General features: G+C 42.9%; 1 protein-coding gene across 3 annotated transcripts in view; it reads right to left on the bottom strand.

Annotated features, from left to right (window-relative positions):
- Positions 1-7,971: 7,971 nt before the first annotated feature.
- The window catches only part of Kctd1 (potassium channel tetramerization domain containing 1), a 186,212-nt gene continuing 171,033 nt past the window's right edge, over positions 7,972-23,150 (bottom strand). For all 3 annotated transcript variants that reach the window (XM_048806406.1, XM_015482464.2, XM_048806407.1), the window contains exons 4-5: positions 11,854-12,159; positions 7,972-8,197 (exon numbers count right to left, since the gene is read on the bottom strand). In XM_048806406.1, the coding sequence (XP_048662363.1) occupies positions 8,039-8,197; positions 11,854-12,159 (465 nt within the window). In that variant the 3' untranslated portion in view covers positions 7,972-8,038. The remainder of the gene's footprint in view (positions 8,198-11,853; positions 12,160-23,150) is intronic.

Below are 23,150 nucleotides of genomic sequence, written 5' to 3'. Positions count from 1 at the left end.
TGTGTGTGTGTTCGTTTTTGTCCCTCCCACCTAGGAACTATGAGGAAATGACCGATTTTGAAATTATAATGGCAGTAAGAAAAAAGATTATATAGTTCAACATTATGTTTTAGAAACACATCTCCTCTGCCTAAAGTAAGAGCTGTAAGCCAGACCTGGTGCCATACACCTGTAATCCCAGTGACTCAGAAGGCTGAGGCAGGAGGAGCTCAGGTTCCAGGCCAGCTTCAGCAACTTAGCGAGGCTCTATCTCAAAATAAAAGATAAAAAGGCCTGGGAAAGTAGCTCAGTGATAGAGCACCCTGGGTTCAGTCCCCAATCTCTCTCTCTCTCTCTCTCTCTCTCTTATACACACACACACAGTTAAGAACTGTAATGAAATTATTTTCATGAATATGTAAACTACTTTGAGTTTCAAAATTTGAGAATATGACTTATAGAAGAATGATATTCTAAATAATGAAATATTTTAAATAAAGAATAATGGATGAACATTCATACTTTAGGGCTCCCAAGCTAGCCGTCGCCTGCCCATGTAGTTACCTACTACCAATGATGATTCATAGAAAATTCAGCTGCATCAGATTGCTCAAGGAGCAGATCTTCAGATGATCCTCTGAGTCCTCCTCAGGCTGGATTTAATCAACCGTTCTTACTGGTCTGACTTCTTTTCTAACCAACATGATTCTTCTGCAACAAAGATTGGATCTTCAGCTTCCGGGACAGGTTTTCCAATTCTCAAGTGTGAATGGATTGCACAGCCAGTGTTTCTCTAGCTTTTTGGGTCCTATGAATCAAAAGTGTAATTGAATACCTGCGCTTCCTGTTCCTTCTCCTGACAGCAGGATGAAGAGTGATGAGCCCTGTGTGATTCACACTGAGTGAGGAGAGGCAGTGCAAGGGGGAGGGAGAGTGGAGTCCTGGGAAAAGCAGTGAGACTGAGCTGACTCTAGCGGGCATCCAAGTATATCCAAGGGAGTGTTGTGGTATGTGGTTAAGGTTGCATGCAAATTAAAATATCCAGGAAAAGCTGGTCATGGTGGTGCACACCTGTAGGCTGAGGCTGGCGGGATCACTGGAATCCAGGATTTTTGAGATAAGCCTGGACAACACAGTAAACCCTGGTCTCATAAATGATAAATAAATGAAACAAACAGATAAATAAAATATCCAGAGTAAGGTGGATTCCTGCACACCTGCACTCAGCCACTGTCACAGGGGGTAGAGGCTGCTGTGATTATTTCCTGTGTTGGTTTCTGTTCACACAGGCCTCTGATAGCTTGTACAGAGGAGGTGGAAGAATTCCAGAACTGGTAGGCTATTCCTACAAAACCAGGCTGTTTTCTACCTAATTAGGAAAGGATGAAGGTCCTTGAATTAAATCTCAGTAAGCACCTCCTCAAATCATACCTCACCACCCACACCTGCTCCCCGCTGCCTCACTGAACTCTATTTGGAAATACTATATTCAATATGGTCCTCAAAAAAAGAAAAAAGATCTTGTTAAGGACTTGGTTGACAGTCTCTGGTGCTTGGGAGCTGGAGCCTAGTGGGAAGGAGGTAGGTGACTGGGGGCATGTCCTTGAAGGGAATTTTGGGACCCTGCCCCTCCCCTTTGCTCTTGACTTTTGTGAAATGAAGAGGCCTCTTCTGACTCGTGTTCCTGCTATGATATACTGCCTTACCCCCAGGACCACAGCAATGGAGCCAAACAACCATGGTCTGAAACCTCTGAAACTGTGACCCATAATAAACATTTTCTTTATTAAGATGATTATCTCAGGTAGTTTGTCACAGCAACAGAAAGATAATGCACCAACTATTGTTTAGTAAATATCCATGAAGTCAGAAAAAGGCATGTTATAAAAATACCTCTAAAAGATGGGTGTGGTGGTACAAGTAATTCCAGTGGCTTGGGACGCTGAGGCAGGAGGATTGTGAGTTCAAAAGCCAGCCTCAGCAACTTAGCAAGGTTCTGAGTGACGCAGCAAGACCCTGTCTCTATGTAAGATACAAAACAAGGGTTGGAGACTTAGCTCAGTGGTGAAGCACCCTGAGTTTAATCTTCAGTACCAAAAAATAAAGTACCCTTAGAAGATCTTCATCTACTCTTCCTAGTCTAAATTGAGGAGAGCACATTGCTATTATCCAGTCTTTTCCACACTTGCCTGATCCAAGAATCACCTATGTTTGTTATTGTTAAAATATAGAGTCTCAGGCTCTTCCCTGAGAGATTGAGATTCAGAAATCCATGGGAGGGGGTGGAAGGTGGTGGTGGGCTGGAATCTATACCTCTAACAAATGACTTCTTTGTTGTTGTTAAAATGCTTTTAACAATCAAGTGCTGGCAAGGTGGTGCATGCCTATAATCCCACAATTTGGGAGGCTGAAGAAAGGGGGACAAAAGTTCAAGGTCAGCTTCCACAATTTAGCAAGACCCTGTATCAAAATAAAAAAATAAAAAGGACTGGGAATGTAGCTCAGTGGTAAAGCACCCCTGGGTTCAATCTCAGCATCAAAGAATGAAAGAAAAGACAGGACAAGTTTGGGGAATGCCAACATAACCCTATAACCCATGGTAGACTTCCAATAAGAGATGTTCTGGACAGTTACAGAGTCAGAGACAAGAAGTCTCAGAGCTTTTATCTTGGATGTTAACACTAGTTGGTCATGAATGTGTTTCCTATTCCATAACCAGTAAGTTACTGCAGGTGACCAGCAACAGAACAAAATCATTTTTTTTTTATTGCAACAGTTAGCAAACCAGAAAGTGTTGAGTCCAAGGTGTTACTCTAACATAGTGTATATGTATGTGCATGTGTTTGTGGACTTTGGAAAAAAATATATATATACACACACACACACACACACTTTTTTACTTGCCAATGTTCTCAAGTGAAAAACTAGGACAAAAGTAATGAATTTCTGGAACTTCCATGAGGATTAAAAGAGAGAACATTATAAGCCCTTAACACAGTGCCTGGCACATAAGCACTCAATAAGGGTGGCTTACTATTACTATGTTACAGGCTAGGATTTAAATCTTTATGATTATAAAATATGACTTAAAGTTAGCATCAAAAAAAAAAATTGGGGGTGGTGGGTAGGGGAATTGAACCCAGGGGCACTTAACCACTGAGCCACATCCTTAGCCCCATTTTTATTTTGAGACAGGCCCTCACTAAGTTGCTGAGGCTGGCTTTGAACTTGCCTGAACTTCTGTGATCACAGGCATGTACCACCATCCCCTGCCAAATTTATTTTCCTTTCTTTCTTTTTTTTTTTTTCTTAAATAAAGGTTATATCCTTAAGCAAGTGAGTTATTTTGCTATTACCATGCAATTCCACCCAAGTGGGATTCATCTAGACTGTCTAAAATTGTTTTATTATTTCATAACTCTAAGTTACAAACTGCTAGTCTGCAGATGTCTTGCTTGCTCTACGCATTTTTAAAAAAGCATTCCTATATTTACATACCTAGATATTTCACACAAAAATCTGGATTTCCAGGTTTTGAAGGAAAATGCGTTTCAGTGCACAGGAACCCTATTTTCTTACAACTGTGGTCTACTAGAGTTGGGGAGGGCAGCCTCTTTGAGTGGGGGGCATAAACTGCAGTTTTCTGCCTTCTGCTAATTTACGTGACTTTCTGGCCGCTGTAGGTGTCTGAGCTTAGGGTCTGGACAGCCAAGGTGATGGCTTATTTTCTCATACATTTTAACAATCGTCAGCTCCTAGCCTCTCTGTAGTTCATGAACAGAGGAGACAGCCCCATAACTGCCACTGTCACCAACACACTGTTCTCAGCCAATCAAGCCTGCAGATTCCCTAGATGGCTATCCACAGAGCTACCTTCTGTGATGCCCTCACACCTGTCAGTCAAGATCAGCTCCTGCTCCCCAGCTCCAGTGGATTCTACCTTCCTTTTCTAGTTCATGTTTCTCTGGGCCCCAGGGAAATCCAGTTGCATCCCATAGCATGACCGGATCCTGCCTTTTTCCCAGCCCAGAGCCCCTGCCCTTCTCTATTGTCCCTTTCTTGCATGTGGCACCTCCTCAAGGATGCTTTTTCAAATTTCCCAACTAGATGTGATCCTTTATCTTTTGGCATAACCCTTGATTTGTAAAGATGAAGAGGCATGTCCCAACAGCCTTTGGACTATAGTCAGGTACATACATTCCTTAATTCTGCCTCTAGATGCACAATCTATGACAGAAACCATGACACTATCATAGTACCACCCAAAGTGAGTGCCTGATATATTGTAAGGGATGCTCAAAATACTTAAGCATAGGAATACGTTTCTATTTCATGGAGAAAATGCAATTAATAATCTACCTATTCTTCCTATAACAACATGAAAACTTATTTTTGAAAAGATACTATAGTTTTTGGGTCTTCCTTAAAAAAAAAAAAAAAAAAAAGCTTAACTGAGCATTATTAGCCTTTACATCATTTACTTGATTTCTCAAAGTTTTAGTTACTTTAGCAAAGAAGTATGGGTAATATGGCCTCTGATGGGGTCATAAAGATTAAATAAGTTAATGTAGCAAATGCTTAATAGATGGCTATTGCTACAGTATATGGAAATTCATCTAATATTTAGAAACCAGTTTAAAGGTGGCTTGCTCTATTATATTTTTCTGAAGTACTTTTTAGAGGGATGGGGTGGTGGTACACACCTGTAATCACAGCAATTTGTGAGGTTGAGGCAGGAGGATCACAAGTTCAAGGCCAGCCTGAGAAACTTAGTAAGACCCTGTCTCAATGTAAGTCTTTTTTAGAAATTAACAATCTCAGGATTGGTGGTTTATTTGCCCTAAACAAATATATTTGGCCAAAAAGCTGGGTGTGGTGGCGCACACCTGTAATCCTAGTGGAGGCTAAGGCAGGAGGATTGGTACATACCTGTAATCACAGCAATCCAGGAGGCTAAGGCAGGAGGATTGGGAGTTCAAAGCCAGCCTCAGCAACTCAGTGAGGCCCAGTCTCTAAATAAAGCACCAAAAAGGGCCTGGGATGTGGCTCAGTGGTTAAGTGTCCTGGATTCAATCTCCAGTACAAAACAAAACAAAAACAAAACAAATAACAAAAATAACCAAAACCACTTGTGATTACAGGTATGTACTTTTTCCTGAAGTACTTTGTTTTCTGGAAATCTCTACGCTCCAAGACCTAAAAATTGTGAAAATTACAAATGTTTGCTCCATTGCATTGGATCAGAGTTTATGTACAAAAAAAATGTCCGCGTGGGTTGTAATTGTATAAATGGGCTTAAAAACACAGTGGCTGCTCACAGCTAAAGCACACAGTTCTGTGGAGGACATGTGTTTAGTTGGGACAATGCCAGCTGCATGCAGGGAGAGCTGGGTAAATGTTAATTGATGACTGCAACCAGGAGGGTCCCGAAGTGGGGCCCTGGCTTTATTGATTTTGTGATATTTTCCCTAATGAGAATGGATTGCTAATAAAATCATAGGGAAAGTTCAGGCTTTCAGTAGGATGTGGATGAAAGAGCAGCTGTAGAGCAGCCCTGGCCCTTCCCATCTGAGACAGTGGTATATTAGTCTCAAATAACGGGAAATTACAGAAGGATGTGGCAACCTGGCTGGCAGTCATTAAAGAAATTCAGTGTTTGGGCCGCCTCTGTGTTCCGGGGAGTGATAGGAGCCATTAACAGCTTACTCTTAGTTTCAGAAGCCAGAGATATTTTCATTACTGGTGTCCTCAGGCAGAGACTTTTTAATTTAAAAAAAGAAAGTAAGTTCAGGATGGAAATAGCCCATCACCACAGGAGCATCTCTGCAGCAGAAACACATTATAGTTTACCTGTCAATCTTAGCAGCATGCCAGGTTATTTTAAGTGTCTGGAATGAGGAAGAGGAAGTAAGGAGAAAGTGGAGGGAGGGCTAATAGAAGAACCAGAGTCACTAATACCTTGGAAAAGCCAAGGACTTAATTCCAGAGTGATATTGAAAGCTCGGGTTTCTTACCTCTCGGGCTGATAATAAAGTGATTACTCTGACCTTGAGGTTTTTCTCTACTTCTTCCAAAGCCACAATGTCCTAGTTTGAACATTTTTTAAGACGGTGTTACTAGATCCAAGTTGGTCATCAATTCTTTGTTACTGTCCTAGCAGGAGGTGGGTGTTATTTTGCATCTTCTGGAGTCTGGGCTGGCTGGGTGTCTGTTCAGCCAGTGGAACGCAGGCCCAGGCCCAGCCTTTAAGAGGACTATGGCTTCTCTGTTCCTCCTCCTTGGAACAATGTTATGCTTGGGTCACACCTTCTTGCTGGGAAGGGCCCAAGCTGCACAGAGGCCAACAATCAGTATGATTGGCAGTCATCTAGGTGAACCAACCTAGACACCTTGGCCCAATCACACCCCCCAGATGACATCACACATTCCCCATGACATCACATGGAGGGGAAGCAGTCCAGCCAAGGCCATTTAGCACACAAGAATCAGAATCACGAGAGAGGTTAAAAATGTTGTAAGCCACTAAGTTTTGGTGTGGTTTACTCTGTAACTATAGTCATAGATGACCCAAACAGGTAAAACTGAAAATCTCACCTGACTCAGTGGTAAAGCACACCCACCTGAGGCTTGAGTGAGACTCTGGGTTCAATCCCCAGCACAAGAAAACAAAACAAAAAACAAACGAAAACAAAAACAAAAACAGGAGGAGGAAGTTTTATCTTGCTCATCAAGGCAGAATAACAAAGCATAGGAAACAACAGTTGCTAAGTTGGAAGAGAAAAGTCTAGAACAGTTGATAACATCATTGCCCTTTGGTGGGTTTTGACTGCAAAGCCAGCCCCAGCAGAAAGGCCTTTCATTGTTTAATTTTTTGAGAGGAAGTGAGGGGAAAGGGGGAAAAAAAACAAGGGAGAGAAATGAACTACAGTAGATGGGGTAGAGAGAGAAGATGGGAGGGGAGGGGAGGGGAGGGGGGACAGTAGAGGATAGGAAAGGCAGCAGAATACAACAGACACTAGTATGGCAGTATGTAAAAACGTGGATATGTAACTGATGTGATTCTGCAATCTGTATATGGTGTAAAAATGGGAGTTCATAACCCACTTGAATCAAATGTATGAAATATGATATGTCAAGAGCTATGTAATGTTTTGAACAACTAATCATAATAATAATAAAAAAAGAAAGGCCTCTCTTCCGATGCTCAACACAGAGAAAAAGAAAAATTTCATTTGAATGCAGCCTCATCCCAACACGTGTGTTTCACACAGACCTTATTTTTTAAACAGAGTTTATTGTATTTAATACATTATAAAATTTGAAAAATTGTAGGAAAGCAGCAGACTCAAACTGGAGCATCTCTAACAAGTAAGAATTCTGGCCCCTTTGCAAAACTGATCAGTTTAAAAACAAAGTAAAGTTCACATCTGTGAGGCGGACAAAAAGTGTCACTCCTGTACAAACTACATTTAAAATGTCATGTCTAACGTCCAATGCAATGTGCTCATGAGAGTTCTTCTGAAATCCTGCCTGGTCCCGGCCTAAAGAGACATGAAACCTCCTTACGAAAAGAAACTCCATTCAAGGTGATTTTTGTTTTTGTTTTTTTTTTTTTTTAAAAAAAAAGGAAAAAGAAAGACAAAGGAAAAAGAAACAATGGATGGCTGTTGGCAATGGAAACTGTAAGGAGACTGTGTCCTCCGCTCATGGCTTGTTTATTGGTCAGAGGCCTTGGGAGGCCCAGGACACTTCACCGCCATCAGCACCGACTGTAGCTATCACCTTTTTAAAAATTTTTTCTCTCTTTTTTGCATTTCCTACCTTTTGACATATATATATATTTATATATTTTTTACACCTTGAGGATATCACTATTCCAATTGTTCCCATATGAATACAGGTGTGATCTCTATTGGATATAAATGTGTCTTTTATTCAATTTTAGGTCCAGAACTTGGTTTGCTGTCCCAACTGCACATAATGTCCCTTTTCTGATTGCGTTATTTGTTGTGTATGTTTTCCTTTTTTTTTTTTTTTTTTGCGTAAGAAATATGTCTGTTTAGTCCAGAGGCTCTTGCTTTATCCGGATGACAGAGGGGACGCGCGGCGTCCGCCTTAGTTCCCGCCGAAGGACATATTCGCTGAACTGAGACGAGTCCACTCCTCCCCCGCAGGAACCTACAATTTCAAATCCTCTTTGCTGCAACCTCTCGAGGACCTGCAAAGGGACAAGCATCTCATTAGGGGTGAGGTAAGTTCTTTGAAGACATAAACACACCAAAGGATGGTTCCAAAGTTGGAGGTCACGTGCAGGTCTAGGCCACCTTAGCCCACCCTTATGTCCTTTGGCATTTCTACGCTCAAAGGAAGATCCTGGATTAATGGGCAAGGAGGGAGGGAGCAAAATTCTAATATCTAAAACATGCATGCTTGCTTTTCACATACCAATTGCAAATAGTTGGTGCCAAGAGCTCCATTTTACAGATTAGAAAAATGAGACTCATGAGTAGTAAGGAAGTAATGGAACTGAGTTTCCAAGTCCAGTATGTTTGGCCTCAAATCCCATTGTTTTTTTGTTTGTTTGTTTTATTTTGTTTTGAATATGCAATGCTGCCTTCTTTGTTAAAAAAAAAAGTTCACATTTCAAAATTATATTCTATGAGGTGATAAAGAATACTACTACTATTTTTCCTCTTACTACTACTTGGACAATATTGATGTTGATCAATATCAACCCCTACCCCACCCCACCAACAATAGAGCTACTGTCTACATTATTCTCTGTTCGTGGTATTTAAAATAGGTATATTGTTTGCATGCATTTCAGGAGAGAAGAAAAATTGCACTGATTATGTAGTAGGAAATATACCCATGATAGACATTCTAAAATTCTCACATAAGTCAGATGATCTAATCTTTAATTTTGCAATCAAATACCTAGTGCCAGTAAGATCCCTGCATTTGTCACTACATGTCTGATACTCTTAATTGCAGGAACAGTACTTGCAACTCTTAGATAGGCAGAAGCATAGGAAACTCACCTAAAGCATTCTGTTTCTTTAGGAATCTAACAAATGTTAGGCTTGTAAATGTTCCCTGCCAGGGTTCTGCCTATAATTAAATTGCTCTACATCACTCTATAGACAAGAGGACACCAAAATAATTTTTTAAAAATGCCTTGCTTTACTTGTTTTTGGAATGAAGTGAAGTGTTATTAAATAACTCTCAAAATATAGTCAATGATAAAGTGACCCCTTCCTACTTTTTTTTTTAAATATTATTTTTTTTGGTTTCCTCCCTCGATATGGAACATAACCTGCTACCTTGAAAACAGCTGACTAGATGAGATTGGAGAGCAGGAGAGTATGTTTTCTAAAAATTAAAACCTCAAATTCTGGCAAATTAGGAAAACTCCCAAGTCCTTCTAAATATCTAAATAAATATTCTATGTGCAGGGATCTATTCTGGTTTGTTTGTTTGCTTGGTACCAGGGATTGAACCCAAGGGTACTTAACCACTAAGCCATATCCCCAGGCCTTTTAAAGTTTTTAATTTTGAGACAGGGTCTTGATAAGTTGCTTAGGACCTTGATAAGTTGCTGAAGCTGGCTTTGAACTTGCAATCCTCCTGCTTCAGCTTCCCGAGTCTCTGGGATTACAAGTGTGGGCAACTGTGAGGCCAGGACTCCACAGGTAAATTCAAAATGCACATAAGTGCCAGCCAGCCTACGGGCAGCATGAAGAATATAATTCAAGTTCAAAATCAAGATATGCATTGGGAACAGGTGAATAAAAAGGCGTAAAAGTGTCTACTCCAAGGAATTCTTCAGCAGAAGCATAAGTATAGACTGCCAGCAAGAGATGCTCTTGCTTTTTCTGGAAGGATTCTTTGCCATTATTTGGAGAAGAAATTTAAAGATGAAGAAATTGTAAACAATAATGCATATAATTTCTGAGACCTGTTTTTCTCTCAGTGTTGTTATAGTCACTAAATTGCTAATATAAAGAAATCCCTAGTATCTTTCTCCCCAGGGGTTCTGATACACATAATATGATAACTATCCCGTATGATCCAATTTTACCTTGAATGTGGCCAAGTACTTATTTCAATATAATGCAAATAGCTTTTGATGCTATTAGTTTTTAAATACCAACTCATCAGCAAAATTGCTTAGATTTAGCTACCATTCGAGAATGTTAAATAACTCAGTGGCATTTGAGGCATCAGACACCTTCTCCCAAAGTCTCTGAGTACCGACAGGCAGACATCTGTTTCTTGGTGGTTGAAGCAGGAAGCAAGAGTGGGTCATGGCCCTGTTGTAGGATGATGTTAATGCAGATGAACATTTTCACATCTGATCTGGGAAATGCATCAAGCACATGAACTGATGAAAAGGTTCAAGGCCAAGGAGTGGGGACTACGGACTTGCTGTCCTGGTATTGAGTGGTTCTGGCCCTCCTAGGGCTCTGGTGGAGAACCTGGGCCTGTGTAGGGTGCATGGGAAAGGGAAGTCTTTGTGGGCTTTACAGGCATTTAGAAGCCACAGAGGCTGTTCAGCCAGGGCAATGCAGCCAAACACCTCCAGGGGGCGCCATCCACACAGGGGAGAATGTGAATGTCGCCCGCTGGAGCTGTGATGAGAGTATGCGCTTTCCACTAGCATGCTTGTGGGTCATTTTCTGCCAGCGCTTTCTTCTGTTCTGCTCTCAGACATCTGCTCATACATTTTAAAAATTATAAATAGTTGTGGAACAATCCTCCAGAGGCAGCCTGCTCTACTGAGTGTTTCTAGTCTGAGTTTGGGAGAAGTTTTGTTAGCTAGATACTGAATGAAGTCATGGGCCCACTGCAAATCTAGAGAGGGGGAGAAGCCAAACCCTCACTCCAAGGACCTCAAATAGTTTCATGTCACACTGATCTGCAGTCAAGACCCAGTCGTGTCTGTTTTCTCGCAGCAAGACGGGGGATTAGCAGGCTTACTTGTTAGGGTTGTTGATAAGAAGACAAGGCACACACTGGACATTGCCCAGGAGGGCAGCATCAGTGCTCAGCACATGTTAGCTATGACGATGACAGCACCTATCAGCACCTAAGGCTGGGGCCCCTCACATGGTATAAACCAGAGTTCTGAATCCCAGCCCAGGTCTCCTTCTCCATCTCAGAAAATGGCAATTCCACTCATCAGTTCCTCTGTCAAGAAGCTTGGGCATCCGGGGCTCTGCCTTGCCACCCACAGTCCTGGTCAGAAACCCTTGCTAGCTCTTTATTCAAGACACTCAGAATCAAATACTTCTCAACGACTTCTTGGCACGCTGCTTTCTAACTGGTCTCCTTGCCTCTATTCTTTTCCACTTGCTGAAGGAATATTTGTTTTAAAATACAAACTACATCAGGTCACTCTTTTGTTCAAAAATCCTCCAATGGCTTTCCATTGGACTCACATCTGTGAATGACCCAAACCAAAAAAAAACCAAAGGGAAAAAAAAATCTTGCGTGCTAACAGTTCTTTCTCTCTGGGGCTCTTTGGGGTCTTCAGAATTGCTGATCCCTCTCCCTGGAACATTCTACCTGAGATACCTTGTTACTGCTACTTGGACAATATTGATGTTGATCAATGTCTACCCCCACTGCACCCCACCAATATAGAGCTGCTGTCTATCTTGTTCTCTTCTCTATCTTCAGTGCTTATACCAGCACCTGGCACACAGTAGGTGCTCAGTGAAGATGTGTGCACTGACTGAATGCTAAAGAGGGATGAATAATCACCCTCCCACATGAGTGTCTTGGTTCATGGGAGGAAAGATGCTAGCAAAGTGAAGTCAAGCAACAGCACTAAAAGTGTCATCTGATGGCACACAACAGGTGCTGCTGTACCTGGACTGAGTTGAGGTGACAGTAGCCGTTTAGTGGAAACCTGATGACATGTGTCGAGTCGTGATTCCAGCCCGCGTTGACGGAGTTACACATTACATCGCCAATCTCAGGGAACACTTCTTCTATCAAGGACTTGTCACCGCTGAGCGTGATCCTTTCCCCGAGGTCTGGGGCCACACGCACCACGAGGCACTCGCAGGGCCGTGAAAAGCGACCCGTTTCTCTGTCCTGCTTCCATCTTTCCATCTCCAACAACATTGGCTGAAGTTGAAAATATTTGGCCTCTTCATATAACAAAGTATAGTCCTGGGGTGGGGGATAAAAAGGCATTTCACAGTGCAAGATACAAACATAAAGTACCGGAAACATCCACATTTAAGAGCTGATATTTTTCACCTTTGTTGTTATTTCAATAGTCAAATCTAGGTGTACATTTTTCACATATAACATATTTATAAAGATTCAATTTGCATTCATTTGCTCAGTGAAGACAAGAGGGGCTATTGGGAGTAGGGCTCCTTAGTACTTCATAGGAATTAAGTCCGAAGTCCTCAGACTGGCCCAGTCAATAGGGAATCATTATCATTCTAATTTTGCAGGCAAAAAACTGAAATGTGAAAGGATTCACCCCAAACTTTTCTCTTGTAGTAGAAAAATGGCTCTGGGCACTTCAAGTTTGATTTGGTGAGAATCCTGTTTCCTCTTGGATAGAACACATACCCTAAGGTTGAGCACAGCTGTGCAAGGTTGAGCACAGCTGTGCAAACATGCATGTCACCAAAGCCCTCACCTTCAGTGGCAGCTTCGGAACCCACCATGGGAGGGTGTGGGGGCGGGGCATGGAGGGAGCAGGCCTGGAGACAGCTGTGGAGGGGCTCCTGGGGCCAAGTATGCTGTGTTTGCCTAAACCTGTGCTGATCTGTGATGGTTTAGGGGAGGCAGCTGGAGATGCGAAGGCCATCGTCGCCCTGCCTGCAGTCCCCTGTCGGTGCTGCCGTGGAAAAGCCAGAGATGAAAACATTAAACCCTGACACCTGCAACTTACAGGTGCAAAAAGGGAACTTGTCCATTTCTGAGAGCACAGTCACCCAGTCTTTAGATAGGGCTTCTTTCCTCTAGCATTTAAAAAAGAAAACATGATTGAATTAAAGCCAGAAATCCAATAGGCATTAAAATACACAAGCCACTGAAGGAGAAGATCAGAAGACAAAACAGAGCGGGGGTGGGAGGCAGCAACTTAGGGACAATGTTAACAAGCTGGTCAATATTATGTCTAAACGTAGCTATGGTCACAATCATTTCTGGGTGTTTGATAAGTGGATACTTGTCTAGACATGTTGACTGAGAATGTTTTAATCAAGTGACACAGGTATCTCTGCTTTCCTTGCATGGGCCAGAGCTGGCGGGCAGTGCCTGGGGCCTGCATGAGAGTCAGTGCTGTAAACCTGTGGCCTGATGCTTCCAAGAGCACGGCATGGGCCACCTGGAGCCGAGGATGGCCACAGGGGAACTATTTTCATGTTGCACTTTGTTCTTTCTCTTGCAAATCAAGCAGTTGCAGTTGTAGCAGCTGCTTTATTCAGGATTTCCAGAGAAGAACGTGTGAAGAGACAAGGTACTTTGCCTCTAGCTGGAGATCCACTTTCCAGACTAAGAAACTAGAGCCAGGTGGAAGATGCTTTCATGGATATTCAGCAGAATCAGCTGTGTTCTTATTCTGTCCTCTTAGCAGCCCCACATGCAGGAGTGTTGGTTCCCCACAGGAGAAGAAGCCATTGTCTTGAAGTCTTCCCTGTACATGCTCCTACCTGCCTAGCCTCCTGACCTGTAAGGAGATACTGTTTGGATTTAAGGAGTTGAGGATTAAGCTGAGGTGTGGCCACTCTCAAGCCAGGGCAGAACTGGGGCCCCCAGCCCAACCTTCTAGGGAGGAGTTGGGAGATGCCACAGGTTCCCCTGGCCTCCCTGGCTCCCCACTCCCAGGCTGTGCCATCTATGAATCACACCAACCGTGAGATACTGACCTAAATACTTACTTATCAAGATGACAGCATCCAAAGAGACGGAAAGCCAGCAGTGGGACTTACACAAACAATAGAAATGAGAACTTCTGTGGCAGCTTTTAATTTTTCTGAGATTTCATTACAAATTTTAGCAGAAGGAAGGATCTGAGACTCCTATAAAAAATATGCCCGATCTTTCTAGAGCCATCTTAAAGGTGCCGAGAGCAGTCCTCTTGACCAGCCTTGATCTTCTGGAGGAACCTTTGCATCATCACTGGACATTAACCACTCAGCAGTGCTTCCAGGGACAGGAGGCTCACTACCTAGCGAGGCGCGGCATTGACTTTGTTGGCAGCTCTAATTGCTGCAAATGTCTTCCTTAGGAAGATCTAAATCTTACAGTAGCACCAGCTTATTTGTTCTAGAGTTATGGTGATTCTGATCTTTCACTGACCTGCCAACTCTTAGAACATTCGGAGATGACTGTTTGGTCTTCATATTCTTCATACTTGATCTTTTCAGCTCTGCCTCATTTGTTAGGAATCTGAGGTGCTCAACATCCAGCGTGTCCTTGATTTGTCAGCATGCTTGGTAATATCCTAACCAGAACAGAGCCTGCCATTTCAGCTGTGCTCCAGTGAGTGCAGCTCTTAGCACCTGTCTGGATAGATGCTTTAACACTGTTATTATCAATGCTGCCCTTGTTGGTTCCTTATCACAATTGGGAAAACCATAACCAACTGAATGGCTGAAAACTACGTAAACCCTGCTGGTGCAGTGGTACACTCCTGTTATCCCAGCAGCTCAGGAGGCTGAGAAAGGAGGATCCTGTGTTCGAAGCCAGCCCCAGCAACTTAGAGGGTCCCTATCTCTAAATAAAATATTTTAAAAAAGGATGGGGATGTGGCACAGGGATTAAGCACTCCTGGGTTCAATTCCTGGCAGAAAAAAACAAACCAAACAACAACAACAACACACACACACACACACACAACTATACACATCTATTCTCATAGCTCTGGTCAGAGAAGAAAATCAGAAGTAAAGCTGTTTCCTTTGGAGGCTCCACGGCAGAATCCACTTCCTTGACTTTTCCAGCTTTCAGAGGCTGCCCACTGTCCCTGACCTGTGGCCCTGCTCTGACACTCCCACCTCCCTCTTAGAGGAGGCCTTGTGATTGCACTGAGCACCCTCGGGGAATCTTGGATAATCTCCCCAACTCAAGATCCTTAGCTAATCACATGTGAAAATTCCATATTGCCATGTAAGGTAATGGATTCTTAGTTCCCAGGAATTAAGACGGTGCCCCTTTCGGGGGCCATTATTCTGCCTACCACATAGTATAAGGCCACCTCACCTTTCTCATTGTCTCATTACTCCGTAGTTCACGTTTTGCTTTCAGTGAAATCCCTAAATCTTTTTCACAAGAGCTTCTGTGAGTTAGCTCTTTCTCATTCAGTGTTTGTTAAAATTTTTATTTATTTCTTATTTATTTTTTTAATTTTCTGGTCCTGGAGATTGAATCCAGGAGACACTTTACCTCTGAGCCACATCCCCAGCCCTTTTTAGTTTTCACTTTAGAACAGGGTCTCACTAAGTTGGCCGTGCTAGCCTCCAACTTGTGATCCTCCTGCTTCGGACTCCCGAAGCTTGGGGATTACAGGCATGGGCCACCATGCATGGCCTTGTGAAAGTGTTTAAATCCTTCCTTATCTGTCCCTCTTTAACTTTCACACTGTAGACTTGGAATGTATTCTGTTTGAGAAACCCTAGATTCTCCATCCAGCATCCTAAGTCTCCCTCTCACCTGTGTCATTTGTTCTGCTTCTATGTAAATCATTTCTCAAAGGACTGAGAAGATGGGACTATGTATGGCCCTTTGTTCAGGGTGATGCTCAAGCAATAAGAAATTAAGACTCTGAATTTCAGCTTTTCAAGCAGTTATAAAACCTGTAATTCTAAGATGATCCAGCCCATAATCATGGCATTTGTTGAAATATTGTATGTCTGGGTGGACTCTGAGGGGACACTGGAGTTCTGAAAGGGGCCCAAGTCTCCATACTACCCAGGGATTCTCCTTGACTGTCTAGGGCTCCCGTCCTCTTATCTGCAAAATGAGGGAAACAAATTATATTAAAAGTGCTTCTGGCCCTAATATTCTGCGAGTCTATGTCCATAACAAGCCCTGATCTACCAACTTGTCTAGGATAACCCGAAGGTGAGGGTGTGGTAGATGTGTGCTTAGCATGCTGGGGGCCTGGGTTGGATTCCCAGCCCTCAAAAAATAAAATAAAATAAATAAAATGTAATGAGGCTAAGAGGACTTGGGTTAGAAGTCCCTAGGCTGACTCTGAGTCCTTACCATTTCCTTACCTCTAAATTCATAAACCACATGTTTAACAAACTGTTCTGAAGTCTTGCTTTTAGAAAATTAGAAAACTAATGGCCCTTTTGAGACATTTGGTCCTGCTCAGTGATTTCTGAAGGATTTGTGGTTATAGTAGCGAAGGCTTAGAAGGGCCCTCCATGGTCAACCTGATCCCCGGGCAACACCTCGGGGCCTTGCCTTGAACTACTGCAAGCTGCCAGGAGTTCTTTGGCTCTCCTTGACTTCTCTGGCTCCGTGGTTTTCCTTTATTGTGCTGCTATGTCTGCTTTCCAGGGAAGAGCTTCTGCCTATGCTGGGGGTGGGGGTGACGCGGGAGAACAGCTGAGCACCCATGGAAGGCTCCCCAGGTCGAGGAGCCTCTAAGCCGCAGCCAACTGGATTGCTAAAAAGGTCCCTTTTATTGTGTTACCGTTTTCTGCAGAGTTAAACTCAGGGACATTTCCATTTTTGGCTCATCAGAAAACTCCCTGCAGAGAGCAGTCAATCTCATCGGCTGCTTCCTTTAGAAAGTTGGGCCTCCTCTCCTCCCTTATGCAGCCTCATTTAATTTCATTTCCTAAATCCCACTTTCAGAGGCTAGCATGGTGCCTTCTCTGGTACTGGGTTCATCCCTTTCTGGTCTCTCAGTTTTTCTGCATGTTTTGGTTCTGATCTGACAGTGTCTTTCCTTTGGCTTTTATAAAACTCTATATAACTTTAGTTTCTTCTTCGCAAGGCACTTGGAAATAGTGTAGGGGCGGCAGCTGCTTCAGCACCAGCGATTCTCCTTAAGGAAATGAATCCAGACCATCCACTTTTCAGCCCTTCTGAGCGAGGAGCTTTCAGCAAAGCAACCCAAGACTGTGGTGCACGTCAGCACAGCAGGGAAGGCTCTCGGGCCCCTTGTATCATCTCTGATTAAGAAAGTATCATTCATGTTACTTGCTTAGCCCCATATTCAGTTAAAGGGAAACTAGTTATGCATAGATCTATTGTGGTGCTTAAGTGATTTTAAAATCCTACAAAATGTATATATATTAGATTTGCAATGATTCTTCAAGGCACAAAGACCAAGATCTCATTTTGCAGGTGAATTTCCCTGAAACCTTATACAGGTACATGGAACAACAAGGTAAATATGGGTAGACTCCAGAATTTGAATAGGCCATACTTATAACTTATTTTTTTATAAAATATATAAAATTCAGAAAATATCCTTGGATGGAGGAACATGTACACATGTCATATTAGTTTCCTACTGCAGCTGTAAGAAATTGCCATAAACTTGGTGGCTTAAAACAACACAGATATGGGGCTGGGGTTGTAGCTCAGGGGTACAGCACTTGCCTAGCATGTTTGAGTCACTAGGTGTAATCCTCAGCACTACATAAAAATAAATGAATAAAAATAAAGGTATTGTGTCCATCTACAACTAAAAATACTTTAAACAAAGTAAAACAAAACAAAACAACACAGATGTATACCCTTACAGTTCGGGAGGTCAGAAGTCCAAAATGGATCTCAGTGGGCTGAAATCAAGGGGTCGTCAGCAGGGCTGCCTGCCTTTCTCAAGGGCTCTAGTGGAAAAAAATCTCTTTTCTTGTNAGTTTAAGAAAAGGAACAGAAGTAGTTTTTTTTTTTTTTTTTTTTCCTTCAAAGCCTGGATGGAACTGGCCCACTTTCTCCTCCTGTTCACCTGTTCCCACTGCTCCTTCTGGCCAGGAGTCTCCCTCCCCTATCTGGTGGCACCAACTCCCAGTTCCTTTGCTCTTGCTTTTCTGGGGGAAGGGTGTCCAGCCTCAGATTTATCCTAATGGCTATTAAAGGAAACGGAAGCAACAAAGTGTCCTTTCTGTGCCCTGTCACTATCTCCGCCCCCACCCTATGAATCTCACAGAGACTAGAGCTTGCATGGGTGACAATGACAGGTGCTGAAGGCAGGACTGGAGGCAGATCCATCAGCATTTTTGAAGCACCACTCTGGCAAGTCACGTGGACTCTATACCACCGGAACTAGGCCTGGTGCCTCCCCAGTGGTGAGGCGGGGGCCGGGGTGGCTGCTTTGCCCTCCTCATTGGGTGCTGCAGCCAGCCCTGCCTTTGAGGGATTGCAATAGGGAGGAGAGAAGTGGGTGTGAGCAGGAGGACCAGGCAGTGACAGTCTCTGGACCAGGCAGGGAAATCCTAGATGGCAACAGCCGACACCGGGGCTGGGGTAGAAGTCCTAGGTGGGCACTCCTTCGGGTACTAGGGAAGAAATTTTGGGGGCGTTATCCAGTTCAACACTCTGCCTTCAAAACCAAGAAGCCTTGAGTACGTTGAATACGTTGCCACTGCTGATTGGCTAAAGGGTAGACACTGGAGCCAAGCTGAGCCAATCAGACGGTCTCGCTGTAGAACCAAGGAAAGGGAAAGAGATCCTGGACGATGCTGGGGCAGGTCCATGTTAATGGCGGTGCTTTTGGAAAATCTCACAACCGAGGTCCTCAGAACGTCCTGGGGTTTCCACCCTTGGGAGAATACATCCACTAATTATCTGAGGGAAACTGGTAAATACCTCCCATAAATATTTTCTTTCCATTTTCCATGAGTCAACTGGTTCTCAACTGCAGTCACTGATGCTTGAGAGTATTTTGCAATGTCTGGAGACCTTCTTGGTTGTTGCAACTGATGTGCGTGGGGTGTTACTGGCATTTGGTGGGGAGAGACCAGGAGTACTGCTCAAAATCCTATGTTGCACAGAACAGGCCCACCCCAAAGAATTATTTGGTCACAAATGTGTAACAGTGGTGAGGTTAAAAACTCTGAGCCTTACAGAGATCATTTTTGCTTCAGCTTAAGGAACATGTAACTCATCCTGATTAAATGGTCAATCCTAGCATCCTCAGTGGCTGGTGGACAGGTTTGCTCATGTGATGGAACATGAGGTTCACAACACACCTGGAGAGGTGTTCTCACCAAAATGTTTAACTTAAACCTATCAAACCTTTACCTGTCAGTTTACAGGAAACTAAGGGATAGATTAGTGAACTAAACTATGTATGACAGGGCAACCAGGCAAATCTAGAAGTGGGATGTTTTGTAGGACACCTGGCCTAGTCTCTTTTTCAGATCACTATCATATAAACAGGAATCATATATCACTATCATATAAAAGGAATCATATATCACTATCATATAAACAGATAATAAGAGGATTATGGGCCATAACCTGATTCACTATGTGGCCATACTGTCTTGGAAAAATTACCTCTAAAAGACATTTTGGGATCCATCTGGGAAATTTGCATGTGATTACAGTACTAGAGGAGATAAAATTTTAGTAACATGGAAAAGTAGTGGATTATTGTCCAAAAAAATTAACATAGGAAAAAGATCCAGGAGGCTGTTCTTTTAAGGTTTTAACATTGGCAATCTGAGAAGTGGGAATGCATTGTTTAGAGTTTTGGTTTTACTTATCTATATTTTCAAATTTTCTACAATGTATATCTAGTTCTTCTATAGTATTTGAAAGGTTGTTACATTTTTGAACATAGCCATGTAAGTTATGGGACTTGTAACTTATGGATAAGTCAGGGATTACCTGGCAACATATTTGTCTGCATCTAGAAGTGGTGGGCAATCACAGAGAGAGATCACAAGGATGTTAGTATTGTGGGGGTGGGGCACTCACCAAAGATGATGTTAAAAATAAAAGGCTAGAGAGAGAGAATTTTATGGTTCTCCATAAAAAAACAGGACCAAAACTCTGGACTCAAGGGAATTGGCAATTGCTGCTGCGTGTGTGCATGTGTGTGTGTGTGTGTATGTGTGTGTGTGTTTGCGCGCGTGCATGCACACATACACGTGTGCATGTATGCATGCATGTCTCCATATTTGTATGTTGGTAATAAAATTGAAATGAAAAAAACAGTATACCTGGGGGTAGGGGAAATGAAGGAATGAGGACTGTTATATCCATAAAAAAACACTTCAGAGAAGTTCTGCAATCACTGACCAGAAAACAGAGTGTAATAATTTTCAGTGGAAGCCAGGGTACCATTTAAATGGTGTTTTAACACATGAAATTGTCTGAATTTTAGCAGGTGTCTAGTTCACACAGCACATTCATGGAGTGAGATTTTAAGGGTTGTTGAATGCTATGATTTCACGCACTTGTTCACTAAGCATTCAATGGAGGGAAAGAGAAGCCAGTAATCAATGCGGTACCAAGCAAAACCAGTAAGAGATTCTCTACACTTGCAAAAGAGCCATGTCCCTTATCCAGGATCAGAGAAAAGCTCCGGTGGGGAGGGATGCCCCAGTTGGACTGTTTAGGAGGTACAGACAGAGAGCTCGGAGGTGCTCTTGGCATTCGTGATGAGCATGAACTGACTGACTGCTGGGGTGCAATTTCATCATGGGCCAAAGGAGCTCAATGGCCACCTCAGTTTCCACCCACCTTCTGCTGCTCCTCACAGGTCCCAGAACACCATGTAGCTAATTTATGGCCTGTCACCCAGAGGTTCCATGGGAAATCTTTCAAGGCTTGGGGATATGCTTTTGATATTTTTCCCCCAAGCATGGGCTGCAGCCCCAATCCTAGCCAATTCAAGGATGTGGTCTGTACTTAGAACTGAGGAGTGGCAGGCCTTTGAGGGCTCTGAAATCCTCAGGAAGCACATGCAAGGTGAAGAGAAGCGACTGTCCCAGGGATGGTCCTCTGGAATCGGTTACAGCTGGACTTCATGTGGGTGACTTTTCCTTCTCAGTGTCTAATCTGAATGCTCTTGGAGGAAAAGTCATGCCTGCTATGTAGGGTTATGTGCTGAGGGTTAAACCAAAGCATGTGTTTAAAATACTTAGCTCATTTTCTGGAACATGCTGCAACTATAAATGAATGGTAATTCCCAACATATTGTTTTGTGATTCCCTGGAGTCTGTGTCCCCTTTAATAACAGGAATTATAAATTAATATCCCACTCTTATAAGTTGCTAAGAATGGTGATATTATATACCGATGCTTCATATTTTTGGCTTAGTTCTATATGATTTAAGCAGTGCATTATCTATTTATATTTACCTTCTGGTCTCCTGTAATTTTGATGCTTTTGTGCTGTTTAAATTAATTCAGAAATTATTGTGGCTCTGGAGACTATCATGCTAAGTGAAATAAGGCAATCCTAAAAGGCCAAAGTTCTGATGTTTTCTCTGATGTGTGGAGGCTAATCTACAATAAGGGGTGAGGGATAGAAGAAGAATAGAAGTGCATAAAGTTCAGTAAATTAGACAAAGGGGAATGAAGGGAAGGGAGGGGCTGTAGGAAAAGACAGTGGAATGAATCTGACATAATTTTCCTAAGTACATATATGAATGCACCATAGTGAATCTCATCATCATGTATATCCATAAGACTGGGATCTTAATTAGAATAAGATATGTTCCATGCTAGTATAATTATATCAAAATGGATATAAAGGTTGTCAAATGCTATGATTTCATGCACTTGTACTGTCATGTACAACTAAAAAGAATCAATAAAAAAAGAGAGAAGAAAAAAATTATAGTGGGCCCAGTACATATTGTCCTCAAGAAACACATAAAAATGTCCCTGCTGTAAGAACCTCACATGCAGTAAGGAAGTTGACGTATGCACAACACTCATATTCATAGTCAGACAGGAGAATACACATGGCCAGGTTTCAGGTGAGCTGCTATGAGTCAGAGTCCGGTGTGAATGTAAGAGTCACTCATTCACCCAACCCTGCACTTGCCTGTGCCACAGGTACCGACATGTTTACTGGCAGGCATTGACCAAGTGTGACGGACAGGGATGGCTGGCTTTCCAAACAGCTATTCACAATTGCTACCCCTTACTTATTTCTCTCACTACTGAGACTGATAAAGAGGAAAAACTATCACTTTCTCAGCCTCTTCTGAAGCTCAGGTGGGTGGCTCAGTTCTGGCTAATGAACCACCAAGGGAAGTCTTCTGGGGGACCTTCTGATGAAGATAGAGTATTGTGACTAAAAAACCTTTTGCTTTTTTCCTGCCTTGAATAAAGATGTGATGCCTGGAGCTATGGCACTCACTTTCTGTTTCTGAGGTTACAGTCACGAGACCAGACATCAGCACTGAGGATAGCAAAACAAAAAGACAGAGTCCTAGTCCTTGATACATCTCTGAGCAGATAGCTCTGCCAACAACCATGCACCTCTGACTTCTTATGGGAGGAAAACAAATCTCCATTCCTTTAAGCCACTGTTAATTGGCTATTCTGACCCTGGCAGCTGAAAGCACTCCAAACCTACAACTGAGTGTCTAGTGCTAATTAACAGAGACAGAAAATTACAAATGTACTGTGCATGACCATGGAGAGTCAGGGGCACAGGAAAGCTAAGATAGGCAGTCCCAGGAAGATATCCTGGGGGTGTGATGAGTAAGATGAGCCCTGAATTCAAATGAAAGCCAGGAAAACAGCAGTGGGCAAACCAGACAAGCAGGCTATGGCCTGTTCCTAAGGGTGCAAGAAGATGGGGACTGAGGAGCTAAGGCAAGTCCTGTAGGGCATATGTGTAGGCAGAGCTGGGTGAAGTGGCCAGGGACAGGGCCGTCCCAGCCTCGTGGGTTCTGGCAAGGATAGAGTGCTTTGCTTCAGGAATAAGAGGAGCAAAGCACTCTTATGTTTTGATCACCTGGCTGGAAATGGGGTGGAGATGGGGGATGGAGAAAGGAAGGTGAGTGTGGTATCAAAGGGCAACCAGAGGGAACCCTGTGCTGATGGGACTGTCCTGTGCCTTGACAGTACCAATGTCAACATCCTGGTTGTGCTGGTGTATTATCATTTTTCAACATGTTACTGCTGGGAGAAGGGGACTGGGCAACATGGGATCCCTCTGTATGATTTTAAAAAAATTTTTTTTAGTTGTAGATGGACACAATATCTTT

Source organism: Marmota marmota, unplaced genomic scaffold (genome assembly GCF_001458135.2).
Source record: "Marmota marmota marmota unplaced genomic scaffold, marMar, whole genome shotgun sequence".
In the NCBI taxonomy this organism is placed as follows: domain Eukaryota; kingdom Metazoa; phylum Chordata; class Mammalia; order Rodentia; family Sciuridae; genus Marmota; species Marmota marmota.
The sequence above is the reverse complement of the archived record's forward strand: the minus strand, read 5'-3'. Positions and strand labels throughout refer to the sequence as shown.